Genomic DNA, 18,978 nt, shown 5'->3' on the forward strand with positions numbered 1-18,978 from the left:
GTGGGAGTGAGGTTTAGGGGGGTGAGTGTAGTGGTAGTCAGCTGGTAGGTAGCTGTGCATTGTGTAAACCACACTCCCCTGACCTCAAGAGGTGCACTAGCGACTGACGCTAGAGGCTGTAGCCTTTAACTTCCTTGTTAGTGCGCCCGCCTCCCATGCCGGACACCTGGTTTCGAATCCCACTCGGAGCGGGTTGAGCATGACCGGTTACACAAGGCATAAAAACCCCTTTACAACAATAACAAATGTAACATTTAGTGACAAAGAAGCCCCAAATCTTGACCGTTCCCATACTGAGCCTTGTACATAGTGACATGTAGGACTTTTGGGTTGCACTTTATTTTACAGTACATGCACTTTCAGTATACTTACAGTGTACTTACCCGAGAAAGTACTGAGTAATATTAGGTAACTACATGTACTTAATATGGGTTAAGGTTAGGTTTAGGGTTAGGTTTAGCATTAGTACCTAGTAATTACTGTAGTTGTTGTAATTATATAGTACGTAAATATAGAACAGTTCTGTAAAAGAAAGTGTTACCGGCTTTTGGCTAAAAAGCAGTCTTTGATGTAGTGGGAGTGGGAACAGGTAGTCAAAGCACAGCATTTCTACTGCTTTAGCTTTCTGATTGTAGATTTACTTGCTTATTTAGGATCTTTTTGTGTTGCATGACCTACATTCTGTAAAACGTCAGTTCATGGATGCCCACTGACACAGTGACATTTTCCTGGAAAAAGATATTAGTTCAGTCCATAAATCATCAGTTTTTTTTTACTGGCCACAAACCAATCAGGTCCTCAGGCTGTAAAAAGACAAAAACAAACAAACAAACCTTAAACCACAATATTGCTTTCTGTCCTCTATGTTTTATTGCTTTAAATTGTTGGATAATCTGGATGGATTTTAACAGATGTCTCTTTTGAAAACTGTGTTTTTTCCTTCTTTTTTGCTTTGATATCCTCCCATTTACACCTGTCTTGATTAGACGAATTAAGGTGAATTCATGAGCCAATTTAAAAGATGCATGGAGATTTTTTGTATTTGTGGCATTCCTCTCAGAGTAATAAACAACCTTGGCATAGTAACAGTAGTGTTGAATGTCATCTATTTGGACATTTACTGTGGATTTGTACAGGCAGTCTTTAGCAATGATGTTGTAATCCTTCCAGCCTTATTTTTGCACCAGAAATGTGAGTTCTGCAAAAACTTGTTTCTGACCTAAGCATGATTCATGCAAATGAATCTATTTCGATTTACAGTTACTACTTCAATTTACAACAAAAATAAGAATGTATTTAATTCACAAAAATTAAGTTCTATTATGTGTTCAATAATGTCTTTTTCATCAGTTACTATTAGTTACTGTAGATGAAGATCAAACCAAATTTTGGCCAAAATTAATGCAAGAATGCACAATTACTCTGAATAAGTTTCAAGTAGCATGTGCTGCCAGAATGCTAATCCTTGTCTTATTTGATTAGTACTGATGCTTCATTTTATGTCTGCAGACGTGTTAAGGACAGGAGAATAATTAGTCGAATGTGTTTGGTTCAGACATGTTGTCTGAACACTGTGTCTAAAGAAAACACGACATTGCAGATACAACAGGAGTAAAACAAATGTAAAATTAGTTGTCCTTAAAATGACTCCATGCATGTCACACTTGTTTAGTTTTCAAATGTGATTAGACAGATCCTAGTCTTCTCACACAGAGGGCATCACATAAATCTGCATACTCTTGAATATGCATGAACAAATGCTAAATAGCTGCTTACATAAGCAAATGCCTCTGAATATCACTTTACTGTGTCTGAAACATTTGTCCTATTGTTTTTCTAAGATCATACCTAAGGACAACGAGACAAGGTCCACACTAATGTACAAATACATCATTCACGAAGACTCAGTGCCCATAAACAACAACAACGTCATTCAGGAGGACATGTATGAGTGGGCACTAAAGAGCTGGTCCCAGTGTTCAAGACCTTGTGCTGGAGGTAATCTTTACAGTATTACAGTATTAGATGCAAAATATTAAACTGAGTGGCATCTGCAAATATACATTGCTAGACCTTTTCTAAGAACTAACTTTTTCTTATTACTTTTAACCAATTAGTCTTAGCTGATTTTTAGAGGACATATGTGGTCAGTTTCTCTTCATGTTTAAACAGATGCACAAGCACAGTAAGCACAAGTGTAGTTTATCATTATAAACTACACCAGTTTTGGGGAGTAGCTAACTACATGTAGCGACACTACTAACTTAACTACATTCTTCAGTAGCTTGACAGTAGCTCAGCTGCTTTTAAAACAGAGTAGCTTTTCCAGTTGCGAACTACTTTTTCAAGCAAGTAGTGGTGTAGTGTGACCAAACACTACATCATGTTGGTCAGATTATAACTAATAGTCTTCCTTATTGTGCAGAAGCCAAACGTTTACTGGCAAAACATCCGACGATCTGGCAGCATATTTTTGTCTGCTGATCAAAATCAGGCAGCATCGTCTTCTTATTTTGTAATGGCCAGGAGTGGACTGGGAAGAGAAATTGGCCCGAGATTTTACATAGAAACTGGCCCAAAAGTCACTGTCCTTTTCTGCATATCGCTGCCCCCTTCGGCATATCGCGTCGCCATTTTGTGGCCCGTTCTGCATAACGTGCCGGCTCATTTCAGCTTAGTCCCGGTTCTCCCAATGGCCAGTCTGCCCCTGATCGACCCCAAAGTGTGTCGGCCCACCGGGAAAATGCCCGGTATGCCATATTACCAATCCAAACCTGGTAATGGCAGATCACAAACAAAAATAGTGAATTACCGCCATCTACTGAGAGCTTATTACAGCTCACTTGTATAAGAAGAGAGTGTCTGATGGTTATGTAAAGCAAGCAACCACAGTTTGTTTACCTTTACAAGATGTACAGGGGCAGGTAAATGATAAAAGAACATCATTTTATTCTTCTATGTAACAAAGAATGTTTCAGAAACTTTGTTCTTAATAGATCACACAACAGCATATTTACCTTTACTATTTTAAATAAAATAATTCAAAAAGTTATTATTGCCTTTTGAGAGATTTTGTTTCTGTTCTAAATATGTTTATTTCGCTTCTCGTTATTGGGAGCAGGGAGTGAATTATTATTATAATATTTATAAATATACAGAATATATTAATTATTATAATAATTACTATCATGCAGAACTATTTGATTTCTCCATTTATTAGCATTTAATTAACTATTATTTTCATGTAAAATAAATAAAATGATTGGTAAAATAAATAATTTATGGCATGTATTATTATGCAACAATCTAGGATGACCATACGTCCACTTTCCTTGGACCTGAACAAAGCGAACAAATATTTGTAGAGCAACCTCTGTATGTGACCTGTAAAGCTGGCACTTGCATGTCAATGGCAAAAAAGTCAGAAAATACAATGAGCATGAACCCAGGTGAGGGGAGAAACAAGCCCTGAGTCTTTATTCACATATTATCCACACTAAATATTATGTAGCAAGAATATTTTATACTGTTGTATTTAAATTTATGGCCATTATTAACTGTATTAATGTTACTATTCATTAATATATTTAATTAAACACATTACATGTATTTAATTAATACATGAATTAATAAATGTCATTAGTGTAGATTTTGTTATTAATACTTTTGGTTTGATAGTAATATTAAAATATATATATATATTGCCTCGTTTTGATAGTAACTTCTATTTAAAAAGAGTAGCTTGACTGTAGCTTAACTACTTAAAATTATGAGTAGCTTGAAGCTTGTCAAACTACAGTTTCAAAGTAGCTTCACCAACACTGAACACATGTTGCACAAACAGATGTGTAACAACAAGAAAGTGTCAAAATACTTTTTGTCTTAATTTTAAACAATATATCTATTGTTTTATCATTTGAAACATATTTTTGTGAAATTCTTGTTTTGCTTGAAAGGTGTGTTTGTGCTTTATTTCTTTAAAATACACTGGTGGCCAAAAGTTTGGAATAATGTACAGATTTGCTCTTATAGAAAGAAATTGGTACTTTTATTCACCAAAGTGGCATTCAGCTGATCACAGTGTATTGTCAGGACATTAATAATATGAAATTTACAATAAAAAAATTTTTTTTTCAGAACTTCTTAAACTACTTCAAAGAGTTCTCATCAAAAAATCATCCACGTGCAGCAATGACAGCTTTGCAGATCCTTGGCATTCTAGCTGTTAGTTTGTCCAGATTCTCAGGTGACATTTCACCCCACGCTTCCTGTAGCACTTGCCATAGATGTGGCTGTCTTGTCGGGCACTTCTCACGCACCTTACAGTCTAGCTGATCCCACAAAAGATCAATGGGGTTAAGATCCATAACACTCTTTTCCAGTTATCTGTTGTCCAATGTCTGTGTTTCTTTGCACACTCTGACCTTTTCTTTTTGTTTTTCTGTTTCAAAAGTGGCTTTTTCTTTGCAATTCTTCCCATAAGGCCTGCACCCCTGAGTCTTCTCTTTACTGTTGTACATGAAACTGGTGTTGAGTGGGTAGAATTCAATGAAGCGGTCAGCTGAGGACATGTGAGGCATCTATTTCTCAAACTAGAGACTCTGATGTACGTATCCTCTTGTTTAGTTGTACATCTTGGCTTTCCACATCTCTTTCTGTTCTTGTTAGAGCCAGTTGTCCTTTGTCTTTGAAGACTGTAGTGTACACCTTTGTATGAAATCTTCAGTTTTTTTGGCAATTTCAAGCATTGTATAGCCTTCATTCCTCAAAACAATGATTGACTGGCGAGTTTCTAGAGAAAGCTGTTTCTTTTTTGACATTTTTGACCTAATATTGACCTTAAGACATGCCAGTTTATTGCAGACTGTGGCAACTCAAAAACAAACACAAAGACATTAAGCTTCATTTAACGAACCAAATAGCTTTCAGCTGTGTTTGATATAATGGCACTAGAATGATTTTCTAGTACCAAATTAGCAATTTTGCATGATTACTCAAGGATATGGTGTTGGAGTGATGGCTGCTGGAAATGGGGCCTGTCTAGATTTGATCAAAAATGACTTTTTTCATATAGTGATGGTGCTGTTTTTTTACATCAGTAATGTCCTGACTATACTTTGTGATCAGTTGAATGCCACTTTGGTGAATATAAGTACAAATTTCCTTCCAAAACAGCAAAATCTGTACATTTTTCCAAACTTTTGGCCACCAGTATAAATGCCACTTGGTTTGATATTTTGTTACATAATGCAAAGACATTCATACTGTATATTTTCAAGTGTGACTTTAGTGTTCAAATAATTTTTGGAGGTACTGTACTAGGGGTGTAATGGTTCTCAGTAAAAAACTGAACCGTACGGTTCACCACCCATGGTTCGGTAAGCATTGGCACTGCGGTTCACCTCAAGTTATTGATGCATCTGGAGCACAAGGTTTTGTGCTCAAATAAAGCGTCAAATAGACACGCACAGTTACAACCTCCGCTAATGCACCTGAATGGATCTGTAAATGGATACGTTCCGCCTGTGTTTCATGTGGGTCAACTTGATGACATCACTGTTCTGCAAGTGTTGTGTGTAGTTGAAAATGGCAAGTGGAGAAAATGAGCCACTGATAGAGAAGCCCCCTGTGTTATTCAGGTCTCCTGTCTGGAAACATTTTCTTTTTGCAGTCAATAACAAGAGCGATGGTCAAAAACTTTTACAAAACAGGCACTGTTTGCAGACATCGTTCGACACGAGTGCCGTATACTGGTAATACATCGACATGGTCATTTATGCCAAAATCACCGGGGAAAGATAGCGCGCAGTGCGCACAGAGCTGCAGATGAGCCGAAACTGCACACACACCCATTCGTTTTTAAGCAAGCACTCAGTGCTGATTCGGACAGACATAAAGCAATAACTAAAGCGATTGGGGTGTTCATTGCCAATGATATGTTTCCCTACTTTGCTGACGAAGATTTCCATGTATGATTAAAACACTTGAGCCACATCACAACATCCCTTGTATCAATTTTAATAGCAAAGTTCCTTCTATAGTGATGTACAGCTTCCGAATATTGAATACAATATATGTGCAGTAGAGTGTGAAATGCATTTTATATTGATGCATGTAGCGTAATAGTGCAGGTACTAAGTTAAATGTTGATTTAGTAACATTTTTGTTTTGTTAAAGACCCTAACGAAAATTAACCAAGGTTTTACTATAGTAATATTGTAGTAACAATGACTGCTGTCACCATGGTTTTCTTTGCAGAAATCATGGTTTTGATACAATTAACCATGATTAGTAATAGTTACCATGATTATACTATATATTGTAAACATGACAGTAACCATGTTAATTTTGTGATTACTATGTTTTAACTACAAATGCCATAGTTAAACTATGGTTATTGTAAAACAAGATTTTTTATTTAGGGCAAACCTGTTGAAGTGTTTGTTACCAAAGAGAGTATTCTTACTTTGGATTTGGCAGTAATAGATATTTTTTATGAACATGGCTAATACTGAACCATACCAAAACTGTGACCCTAAAACCGTTATACAAACCGAACCGTGAGAAATTTGAACCGTTACACCCCTATACTGTACTGTATGTTATTTTGTTCACATTTGGTAACTATTGATTAATGTGTTAAATTGTTTTCAGTTTAGATTAATTGTAGAAAAATAAATAATGTTTACATTTATTATTGTTATTGTTATTTAATTTATTGGTCTTCAGGATTCCAGTACACCAAATATGGGTGCCGTAAAAAAGGTGACAGCAAAATGGTGCACAGAGGCTACTGTGACATTAGCAAGAAACCCAAACCCATTCGCAGAATGTGTAACTTGCAGGACTGTACGCAACCACAGTAAGTTATATTTTTTTTAAAATTTAATAGGTACTCACAATGGATGTCATATATATTTGTGCATACAACATGTGCGCAAATGTTTTCACACCGAAATCATGAATTTTTTAGAACCAATTCAAAACACACATACACAAAAATCATAGACTCACAGTAAATGTTTTTTTTTTTTTTTTTACAAATATTCTTATAAAAAATTTAACAACGAAGTGGCCCTTTAATAAATCTTTCTTAAGCCGCCTTTTCACTGCATCTGACAAACAACAGACAATAGACCGAAAGTCAGTCATTTCCACACCCACTGCGTGAAGCTCCAATCATCTGCAGATGCAGAATGTTTGGATCTGATTTGAGCTTCGGCTGCATTGAAATATTTCAACTTGTGCGACTAGTCTGTATGCGACCGGCCGACTGGATGTGATGTATTCTTTCAAAACTATGAGTGTGAAGTGAGAAATATCAACAGATTTTTAAATTTAGAAGTCAGAAATAATAATTTATGTTGCAAATACTGTATATCACAAAAAGCTTTTGAAATTACAGTAAATGTGTTATTAAATGTGTACATGTGTCATTTATTTCTGTAAATGCAAATGCTTCCTATTTGCTAAATTATTGTTGTTGTTAATTATCATAATAATAACTATAAAAACAGTATTAACAATAAATAATGATAGGCTCATATAAAAAGTATTTATTGTGGTTCAGTTATTTTTGAGAATGGCACACTGTGCTTTACTGGAAGATCACGCAGCGGATCTTTAGAGAGTGTTTTGCGGGAAGCCGTTTTATAAAGATAGTTGCATTATGCTAATAACTGCAGTCACATGCTCCCTCATTTTGAATAATCCGGAACCATCAAAATTAGAACGAGGGTAAGAGAAAAATGTATGTGCGTATACACCTGTTGTGAATACAATAGAGAACATGTGAAAGCGATTATTTATAAATGAGACCCAGTATCTGTACTCATGATTTAGTTCCAAAGCTAGAATAGCTTGTCATGGTATGTACATTTTAAATCTCTCGGTTCATCATATATAACCCGTGGAAACTTTTCAGCCCGTATAATAATATTTATAGCAGTATGAGAAAACATTTTGTGCTCACATTTCATATCATAATTTTTTTCTTCTTGATCCATTAGCCTTGACATTTTAAAATATTTGGTTTGAAGTCACGGCTGGATGTAGGCATGGGCAGAGGTGGGCTGAGCCCACAGTATGAAATAAGAAATTTTGTATTTTACAATTTGTGTATTGGTTAAAAGCAATTTGGGGGTGGGCTGTGTCTTGCCAACTTTGAGGGTGGGCTGTAGACTGCCCCAACTAATCACAAAATAGCACCAGAAATGTTTAGTATTTTTCTATATTTTTCAAGCAACAATAGGTTGTATAGTCAAGAGGCGGCTTCACTCTGTTGCAAACCAGAGAGTCAGAGACGATAATAAGAGATGTTTTTGTGCAATGCATATGTGTTTGGTCACATAAAGAAGCCTGGTGGTGCTTCTAGCTATGACAGTGATGTGGCTGCTGTTAATATACCACAGGCTCCCTCTTCCCCAGCTCCTGCTCATCAAATATCTCCATCCACTCTCTCCATCCATCCATTCATCCAGCCATAATTCCTGTATATTTACCTAAATGACTTTATACATGTTTAGTTTCACATGTACAACTAACAATACCCTCTACTACCCTACAAAGGCCAAATTCAGTAACTTCACCAACAGTGAAACTGAGAAAAATGGCATTATTTATTTTGATGTGGATTATGTAGTTACTGCATTTTCACAGCATGTTTTCTTTGAATCTCAGCATATGAGCCAAACTCGTCTGTCACAGGACAGATCATTGTCTAAGAGACCTGATTTTAGTCATAACTCAATTTTGCATGTTTCCTTTGTAGGGCAGTATTATTGCTAATTTTATTTCCATTAACCCAATTAATCAGAAAGTCAAAGTGAAAGAATCATCATCATTTAATAGTGTATCATCACTTCTTTAAGCAGTTCCCATCTGTGTTCAAAGTTTAGGTTCTTAATCTTATATGTTATCAATTCCTCCATCCAATATATTTCCTTCCACTCCATCCTTGCATTTGTGGGGACTCTGATTTGTTTTTGTAATTTGCTGTAAGGCTGCAGTTTTATTTAATCTGAAAGTGTATTGCTGTATTTTTTTTTCTTATTAATGGAGGTAGTATACTAAAAATAAGGTTGTCAGGGCCCACTTCAATATTATAATTAAATATAAGGTTTATCTGTTTAATTTCTGTATTTCAATATATTTTTAATATGGGGAATAAATATAAAATATATGTATAATGGGCCTCTTAATGTTCACAATTATGCCAAGAGCTCCCTTTTATAGAACTATTATACTGTTTGCATATTTAATATGTAGTTATAAAAAAATAAAACATTTTTTTTTAAAGAAATCTGTATCTTCTATGCATATTCTCTCCAAAAATGAAAATAAGTAGTCTGAGTAGTCCTCCGCCCGCCTCTTTCCCAGATGCCCTCCTATGACATTTCTCAGCCCACCCTAACATACTGTTTGAAGTGTTCTGAAAGAAAAAAACTTTGCTTGTTTGACATATCTTTGAAGTCTGTTTAAAGTTTTTTACTGGTTTATCTGTTTATCAGACACCAACAATGTTGACTTATTAGAGATATGCCATAGCTGTGCGTCTATGATAAGCTCATTTGATTTGAAATATCCATCAAAAGAATGTAACAGATATTTCATCCTTTGAATAGATGCTCTTTATGTTCTGAAGTTTCTACTGTTTGTTCTTAGCCTTTAAATTCTTTCCAGAACAGTTCAATTTGGTTAATATTCATTAAAAATATTTTTTTATTTATACATCTGTCCAGTCTTCCAGCTGAATTGCATTTGAAACTTAGATAAATGTTTTATCTATTTATATTCCAACAAGAGTATTTCCCTCAAACTCAATGCTCATAAAATCCACGATCAATGGATTCAGTCGCACAAAACTTATAGAGTGAGTAGTGGGTGACTTGCTGTTATTTATTTATTGTTTTCTTGTGTATGACTGAAATAATCAATTATAAAAGGATTCTTAGCATGATCACATGAAAATTACAAGACTACATTTTGCAATATATTAGACAATACAGTATATTTCATTGCACGAACCTCTGCCATTCTGAAGTGAATTGTCCACTGTGTGGCTCTAAAAGCGAGTTACAATTTCTCCCAAACAGATGTTTAAAAATAAAATGTTTTCTTTATTTCTCCCCTTTTCTCCCCAATTTGGCATGCCCAATTCCGACTTCTTACTATGTCCTCGTGGTGGCACAGTTACTCACCTCAATCCGGGTGGCGGAGGATAAGTCTCAGTTGCCTCCACTTCTGAGATAGTCAATCCACGCATCTTATCACGTGGCTCGCTGTGCATGACACCACAGAGACCCACAGCATGTGGAGGCTCATGCTATTCTCTGCGATCCATGCACAAGTTACCACGTGCCCCATTGAGAGAGAGAACCACTAATCGCGACCACGAGGAGGTTACCCCATGTGACTCTACCTTCCCTAGAAACCGGGCCAATTTGGTTGCTTAGGAGACCTGGCTGGAGTCACTCAGCACACCCTGGATTCGAACTCGCGACTCCAGGGGTGGTAGTCAAAGTCAATACTTGCTGAGCTACCCTTGCCCCCACAGATGAGGTTTTTAAAGTTAATGCTTTATCGAATTTTAGATCAACAAAACCTACCTCCCTAAACTAAACCTAACCAATAGTGTTATAAAAAGCAATTGTGAGATGAAACACTCAATTGCTGAAGAAAACACATCTTTTTGTGGTGCTTCTATTATATTTTCGGGTAAACTGTTGACTCGTGTGCTCATCAGGACTCATACTCCAATCTTTTGGACCGCAAGCGCAACATTATGTCAGTTATATACTATATATCACTATATCAACGCATAGATCTACCGTGTAATTTGATCATGCTCGAACAAACTTGTAAATGTAGTTGGTTATTTTATGAAAATATTAAAATGTATTGCTGTACAACTCATGCAAAAATTAACAAAAATAGTTCAAAAAGTGGGATTCTCAGTATAGAGGCTTTTTGGCAGTATTTCAAAATCTCCCAGAATTAAGAGGAACTGAATAAAGTGGAAGAAGCCACCTTCTTACAGATAGAAGCTGTTGATATCAGCTTTTACAGGGTAAGCCGGCGAAATGTAAAATGAAAAAACATATTGGGGCAGATGTTTCAAACGATTCATTCGTTCCTTTGATTAACTAACAGAGTGACACAGTTGTAGTTGACCTCCACAGCATAAGGTCACTTTAACCAGATTATTATTTGAGCCTCTGACGTAAGACCTTATGATAGTAAATTGTTCTCTCTCTCTCCCCCCATCAAAATGTATATTTCAAGCCGAGAGGAAAGCCACATGATTTTAATTCAGCTTTAGAGTTTCACATTGATTATCTTTCAGTGAGGCACAGGAATGAACACTCATTGCACATTGAGGCATGATACGCCAGATATTTACATTTAGTCATTTAGCAGAAGCTTTTATCCAAAGTGACTTACAAATGAGGAACATTAGCCATTTGTCATACAAAAGTCAACAATATCTGCAGTACCACACTGCAGGTGGCAGGACAGTTATAAAGAATACATATTTAAATGCTTTAATTTTTATACTGTATATTTTAAGCCGCTTTCACACTAGAGCTTTTGGTGCAGAGTTTGTTTGATGTCAGAATTGGCTCATTTGCTTGCCATTAAAAAGGTTATTATTGTTAACTAAAACTGTAATGAAGCCATGAACCAACAGTCAAAAAAAAAAATATATATATATATATATATATATATATATATATATATATATATATATATATATATATATGTATGTGTGTATATATATGTGCACTACAATGCAAATGAAAACCAAATGCAATTTCAGAGAAAATGCAAATTTTCAGTAAATGCTGGATATTCTGAATTATTATTTCATCTCTCAAGCCTGACTTTTGACTATTAATGTATTCTGATGGGGGAAAAAATCTAATTAAATGGGAGGGTGCATCTGATCGACTTAATGACCAACGACCAACCCCATTTTGCTTTTTGAATTTGATGTTTAGGGGCAGATAAGTCTGAAATCGACGACACCACAATAATAAAACAATGTGCAGCAAAGTAGCTACAGCATATTACATCACAGCTGTCTACTGTATGTGAAGCCTTGTTAAGACAACACAAATTAGAGTCTTTTTAGTTTGATCCAAAAGGCATGAAACAAAACTTTTGAGCATACTTTTTAAAAAATGATGCCATGAATTGTGCAAACTTTGGCAAATCAAGTGACTATTTTTTTATGGTGCTAAATAAAACTGAACTGAAAAAAAAAAAAAAAAAAAAAAAAACCTGAAATGAAATGAAATGAAAAATTAAACCTATAATCTTTTCAAAACTATAATAACCCTGGTGTGAAAGCAGTTTCCCAAACTTAGGTGTGCATAAGGGACTAAAAATGGTTAAAGGAATGAAAAACGAACAAACAAATGTGTTTGCAGAACATAATTGAAAACGGTATAAAAAAAAAAGTCCCTTTCAATTGGTCCGGAGTTAAAACAATATTTTAAATGCTGGTAACAAGTAAATAACCAGTTAAAATAAAACTAAAGACCAAAGGGTTTATAACAGTACATTTTCAGAACATCCTGTTGCCTGAAAAAATTCGGTTTCTCTCTTTAGTGGTGGTGCGCTTGTCACGTCTATATGTGATTTGTTCTTGTTTTCATGTCTTTTTTTTTTTTAAAGTTTAGTTCCTGTTCAGGTCATGTGGTTCCATGTCATGTGATTCCCTGTTTCCATGTCAAGTCATGTGATCATCCTGTTTCCCTTCATGTTCATGTGTTTTATTTTCATTGGTTTATTGTCTTGTTAACTCGTTATCAGTTCTAGTTTGTCACTGGTTTAAGTTTATTGGTCTTGTTATCTTGTTTATACTTCAGTCTGTCTAAATACCTTTGTCCATGTATTTATACCCTCATGTTTGCCATGGTCCTTTGTCAGGTATTGTGTGTTGTAACGTTGTTTGGAAGTCAAGTCAAGTCTAGTTTAGTCCATGTTTATGTTTACTGTTCACGGTTTCTGGATGTCACATTTATGTAAATAAACTGCACTTGGGATCATCGCACTTCATCATCTTCTCTTCATTTACCTTGTTGCCAGCCAACATTACAGAATACCTGACTGACCAAAATGAACCCAGCAGTTCAGCTTCTTCATTTACGTCAGGGGAATCATCCCCTGGAGGAATATGTAGAGAACTTTTGTGCTCTGGCCAGCAGGGTCGATTTTAATGAGATTGCCCTCAAGGACTGTTTTCGCTTTGGGCTGAATGAGCCAATCTCCTCCTTGATGCCAGGCGGCCGGAGTACCTACAGCCTGACTCAATTTATCGACCTTGCCCTACTGATATGTGGTTCATCGTCCACGTCATGGCCGCCAAGCCAGAGTTCCACGTCATGGCCGCTCCACGTCATGGCCGACAAGCTTGTGCCACCTTCTGCCCCTGACTCAGAGTCAGCTCCATGCCATGTCACAGCCACGCCAGAGTCAGCTCCATGCCATGTCACAGCCACGCCTGAGTCTGCTCCATGCCATGTCACAGCCATGCCTGAGTCTGCTCCATGCCATGTCACAGCCACACCTGAGTCTGCTCCATGCCATGTCACAAGCAAGCCTTTTCTCCATGGTCCAGGCCCACCTCTGCTCCACGGTCCGGGCCTGCCTCTGCTCCACGGTTTAGGCCCGCCTCTGCTCCACGGTCCAGGCCCGTCTCCGCTCTATGAGCCAGCACTCATGCCTGCCACGGCCAACGAGTCCATCATACCATGGCCAAGTCAGGATACTACCGTACCATGTTACCACGTCATGCCATGTAGCCACGTCAAGTTGCCACGCCACCCCCCAAACCAGCTTGAATTCTGTGTTTTTGTTTTGGGGCATCGGGAGCTGCCTATATGTCATGTCTGTATTTGTTTTGTTCTTGTTTTCATGTCTTTTTTTAAAGTTTAGTTCCTGTTCAGATCATGTGGTTCCATGTCATGTGATTCCCTGTTTCCATGTCAAGTCAACATTACAGTGCTCTAGCGAACTGCACTAGAGTCCATTTGAAAAGGGGGTCTTGGGTACAGTTCATGGTTTGATATTAGTATGAAAGCAATCCAGCATAACCCGCAGAAGTGAACCGCTATTGATGATGTATCATTTGCATCTTTGCATGCTCTCGCAGTTGCAGTTATCATAGTATAATGCATTTCTCATAGCTGCTTGTCTCTGAATAAATTGCAAATGGAGCTTGTATTCTTTTTATCTTTTGAAAAGTTTTGGCAGACAAATGCAAGTGCTAGTGTGCATGTAAGGTTTTGGTGGTAAATTCAAAGGGAAAACTACTTCAATAACACAGTGAAACTGGAGTCGTCTCCTCTTGAGTCTTTACCTAGTTTCAGTAGTAAACAGCTATTACTAGTGCCCACAGTGGTACTCACGGTTCGGACCCAATTTGTAAGATGTTAAAAGAAACCTGTGGGGACAGGAAGAGGAGGTGGACTTGAACACGTGTTTCAAAACAAGCAATCAAAAATAGCCTTAATCCCATTAGGTTGATGTTTTGTGCTGGTATAAATGAACAGAATAAACATAAATGGAGTCCCTAACAGAAGTTCCAAGAACAATAGAATGTGTTCATAATATAATATCACCAGGTGTTATTTTACAGGCATATTTACAGCCGCTGATGTTTTTCTATTTCCCCTGTCATTTTGTCATGTGCCCTGCCCATTCATTTAGTTCCCCTCCAATAATGATGTACCCTACTTGACCTTGAAGAATGTATCTTGAGAACTCACTCATGGAACTATCAATTTTGCTTCACTGCATGTTACTTTAACCCACGCATGTCATTGCAACCAACGCAAAACCTTAACATCCCATTTCCCACAAGCCAAACTCTCACTTGATAGTGAGCTGCTGTGGTGCCTTCCTCTTTTGATGCTGATATGTGTGCCCATCAGTCACCAGCACTCCACCCCTACTTCTGGTTTGTCTCCCACCCTCTTCACATCTGCTGCAGTTTTGGGCGATGACACTGTGCCTGCAGTTTTTCTCTCTTTTCCCTTTTCCAACTCTCTTTGCATCCGCTTGGCCTAATTTTAATTTTTATCTGCTTGACTCTTGAAGCTGTCTCTGCATGTGGTAACTTTTAGTTCAGCTTTTAGTTTCCTGTCTCTATGGCACCTCTGCCTCCTTTTCTCCCCTGTGACCATATTCATATGACATTGTGCATTCCCGTTTATCTATGGAAGTTTTGGTGTCAAACACCACACTTTCAGCTTTTTATTAACAAGCTCAAATCTAGGCAGGACATCTGCATTCTGCCCAGAATTTTCTCCATAACGGGTATAAAATGTAGGGTTGGGAACCAAAACATTTTTTTTTATTCATACTTCAATTCTTATTCTGAATTATTCAGGTTCTCATTCAATAAAAAAAAAAATAATGAAACAGATTTTCATGACTTCCATGCACGCTACTTGAATAATTGCATCATTCCACTGAAGAGGACAGAACACCGCTGTTTTCTGTAAAGCTGCTTTGGAACAGTATGTATTGTACAAATTTTAGTCAGACATATGAACGAATGAGCCTTAAGCTGGTTCTTTTTAATGAATTTGTCCAAAAAAAAATTCAAACGTATGAGTTCTTGATTTGAAGCAATCTAGTTAATATGATGGAGTGGTTCCTTACTTATTCTTTGAACTGTAAGTTATAACTTTCATCCTGTTCACCTTGAAATTAACTGAGAACTGTGTTATGTGAACTTAAGGTTTGTGTAAGTAGTATAATTACTGACTGGTTGTTCACATGTATTTGTTAAATATACAACAGTTAGTTCCGGTCCTCGAATCTGATTGGACGAGAGACGTTCCATGAGCACTGATGGTCTGACACCATCAGCACTCGGACGCTTCACTGTGTGTGTATCACTCCGCCTGTGTTCGTGCTGTTCTAAACTAAAGTGTAAGAGCAGTGCATATGTGTTAAGAGCTATTGTTTGTATTTTTTTTTTTTTTTACATTACATATGTTAGCCAGCAAGTGGTGGCAAAAGATAATTTTTGTGTGTAATATGAGCCAGTTGGTGATGTGAAGTGAATCCGCATCAACCACTGTTTACATATAACAGCGCTCCGTGATCGCTACTACGCTACTAAAGCTAGGAAATAGCTTTAAACGAACAACTTCAGCATTACGGCTCATCACAGCTGAGAGACACAACAGACTGATTGATTACAGAACTCAAGGCGCTTACCTCTTACCGGAGTTTCCACATTGGATACACACTGTTTAAAATGGCGGAGGACATTGCGGTTTCTATAGTGATCGACTCTTGCGCACCGGCTACCGCGAAATAGAGAGGAATATCCCCGCTTGGACGGCTATTTTACCACTGAGAAAGCTGATCTTCAGAAAGCTGACAGCATCTCTGCTTGGGAGTGGCAACAGTCTCTCTCTCTCTCTCTCTCTCTCTCTCTCTCTCTCTCTCTCTCTCTCTCACACACACACACACACACACACACACACACACACACACATCCTTGTTTATCAAATAACTTGTTAGAAACAGCACAAGCCCTGATACTATTTCTGAAGTGACATTTTTGAATTACTAACGAAGGCTTGGACGCATCATTTTGGTTTGAACCAGCAATGGCAGATTCTGATCCGTCGTGTAAGAAAGTAGTTCCATGCACAAATGCGTTTTTATGACCGTACTCAGTTTTTCCTAATTTTTAAAAATTTACTTGTTCATTGAACTGTTGTATTTAAGCAATATCACACTCGCAATCGTGCTGTATGGCCCTAAATCAGCACTGCTGTGATTACCTACGGCACTCAGCTGTAGGGCCATATCGCACTCTTGCTCGTGTGATATTGCTTAAGTATATAGGTAGGACCAAGTATTAAAAAAAACGTTAAGGAACTGAAATCTTTAAATGGAGTCGGTTAAATTATTTATGACTCCCATCCCTAATAAAATCTCCACCTCACCATTCATACACTAGACAACTAATGATTATTGACACTCACTAAGAAAATGTGCTTTATGTGGTCAAATCTAAATTATCGGTTTGATTCAAGTCAAAAATATTATATAACATGTCTGAATCAAGCTGGCTACAATAGGTTACACCAACAAAACTAATTTTAATGGTTTTAGCAGGTATCTTCTTAAATTGATAGTTCACCCAAAAAATTCTCTCATAATTTACTCACCCTCTAGCCATCCCAGATATGTATGACTTTCTTCTTCTGTTGAACACAAGATCTTTAGAAGAATATCTCAGCTCTGTTGGTCCTTACAATACAAGTGAATGGTGACCAGACCTTTGACACCTTTGCTCCAAAGGTCACATAAACGTAATCCATAAGACTCCAGTGGTTAAAACAATGTCTTCAGAAGCGATATGATAGGTGTGGTTAAGAAACAGGTCAATGCTCCTTTTTTACCATAAATCTCCACATTCACTTTCACATTTTGAAAATGAAAGTGAAAAGGGAGATTTATGATGTAAAAAAAAAAAAAAAACTTAAATATTGAACTGTTTCTCATGCACGCTGATCAGAAGATATGGATTTAACCACTGGAGTATTATGGATTACTTTTATGTGGCTTTTATGTGATTTTGGAGCTTCAAAGGTCTGGTTACCATTCACTTGCATTGTAAGGACAACAGAGCTGAAATATTCTTCTAAAAATCTTTGTTAGTGTTCTGCAGAAGAAAGAGAGTCATACACATCTGGGATGGCATGAGGGTGAGTAAATGATTAGATAATTTTCATTTTTGTGTGAACTATCCCTTCAGGGTAACAATTTCAGGTTACCTCTTTTTACAGTGTTCCTGGCCTTTAGAAGCTAATTCAATTTCCATTTGAGCAACGATTCCCCATGTAACCTGACACTACCTTAAATCCATCGATTAGCCTACGTGAACTCCATGCATTCTGCAAATAAGACACTACCACAGCCAAATGCTTGGTAGTGGGAGTGTCTTATTTGCTTATTAGCTTCTAATCAAATCCTTTTAAAGATGGTCCTTTGACTCTTATATCCTTTACTGGAAAAGTATTAACCTACTTGTTAACTTCATGACTTTCATGTGTCTGTTTATTGTTTTAAGCATGTCAATGCAATCAAGCATGATGCTGGTAACATGATTCAAATCACATGAACAACAAAATACATGTCTGGCTGCGCTAGTGTTTCAAATTATAGCTAGTATTTTAAATTAAGCCATTAAAATATTTTATATATAGAGAGAGACATATATAGCCTATATGTCAGGGTTGTATGTGTTTTGTTCCATGCCATGTTTGTTCCTGTTTCCTTGTCATGTGATCTTGTTATGTGTTCCCCTGGTCATGTGATTTTATGTTTCCCTCCATGTTCATTGGTTATCATTGTCATGTTTCTTAACAATACCTGACCATGGACAATGGCAAACATGAGGCTTAAATACATGGACAAGGGAGAAACATGACAATGATAACCAATGACAAGACAAAACTGATAACAAGGTAACAAGACAATAAACCAATGAAAAATAAGACACATGAACATGGAAGGAAACATGAAATCACATGACCAGGGGACCACATGACAAGGAAACAGGAACAAACATGGCATGGAACAAAACAAATACAACCCTGACACTATACAACAGAATTGATTTAACAGGAAGGTAACACAAATTATCTTCCACTTAAACTGTCGCTTTATATTTTATTAAAAACCTCTCAACTCTTTGTCTCATGTATCTGAACAGAGATAAAAGTTCTGTGAAAGATAATATGGTACCTGTCATTCACGTTAAAGCTGAAGTGGGTAATTTCTGCTCCACTAGCATCACCAGACAGAATTACAAAAATAAACATTATTTTCAATATTTCCAGAAAACTCCCCCTGTCTTCCATTGGTTGTACAAACAGATAGTCCAGTCTCAAACTTATGAGTTTTCTTTCTTTTCTTTTTTTGTTCTTTTTTTTTTTTTGT

At 36.9% G+C, this 18,978-nt stretch overlaps 1 protein-coding gene across 1 annotated transcript in view; it reads left to right on the top strand.

Annotated features, from left to right (window-relative positions):
• Window positions 1-18,978, top strand: part of LOC127424455 (A disintegrin and metalloproteinase with thrombospondin motifs 3-like) — a 175,081-nt gene that overhangs the window by 134,171 nt on the left and 21,932 nt on the right. Inside the window, exons 18-19 of the mRNA XM_051669699.1 lie at window positions 1,842-1,998; window positions 6,730-6,862. Coding sequence (XP_051525659.1) covers window positions 1,842-1,998; window positions 6,730-6,862 — 290 coding nt within the window. The remainder of the gene's footprint in view (window positions 1-1,841; window positions 1,999-6,729; window positions 6,863-18,978) is intronic.

Source organism: Myxocyprinus asiaticus, chromosome 3 (assembly GCF_019703515.2).
Source record: "Myxocyprinus asiaticus isolate MX2 ecotype Aquarium Trade chromosome 3, UBuf_Myxa_2, whole genome shotgun sequence".
In the NCBI taxonomy this organism is placed as follows: domain Eukaryota; kingdom Metazoa; phylum Chordata; class Actinopteri; order Cypriniformes; family Catostomidae; genus Myxocyprinus; species Myxocyprinus asiaticus.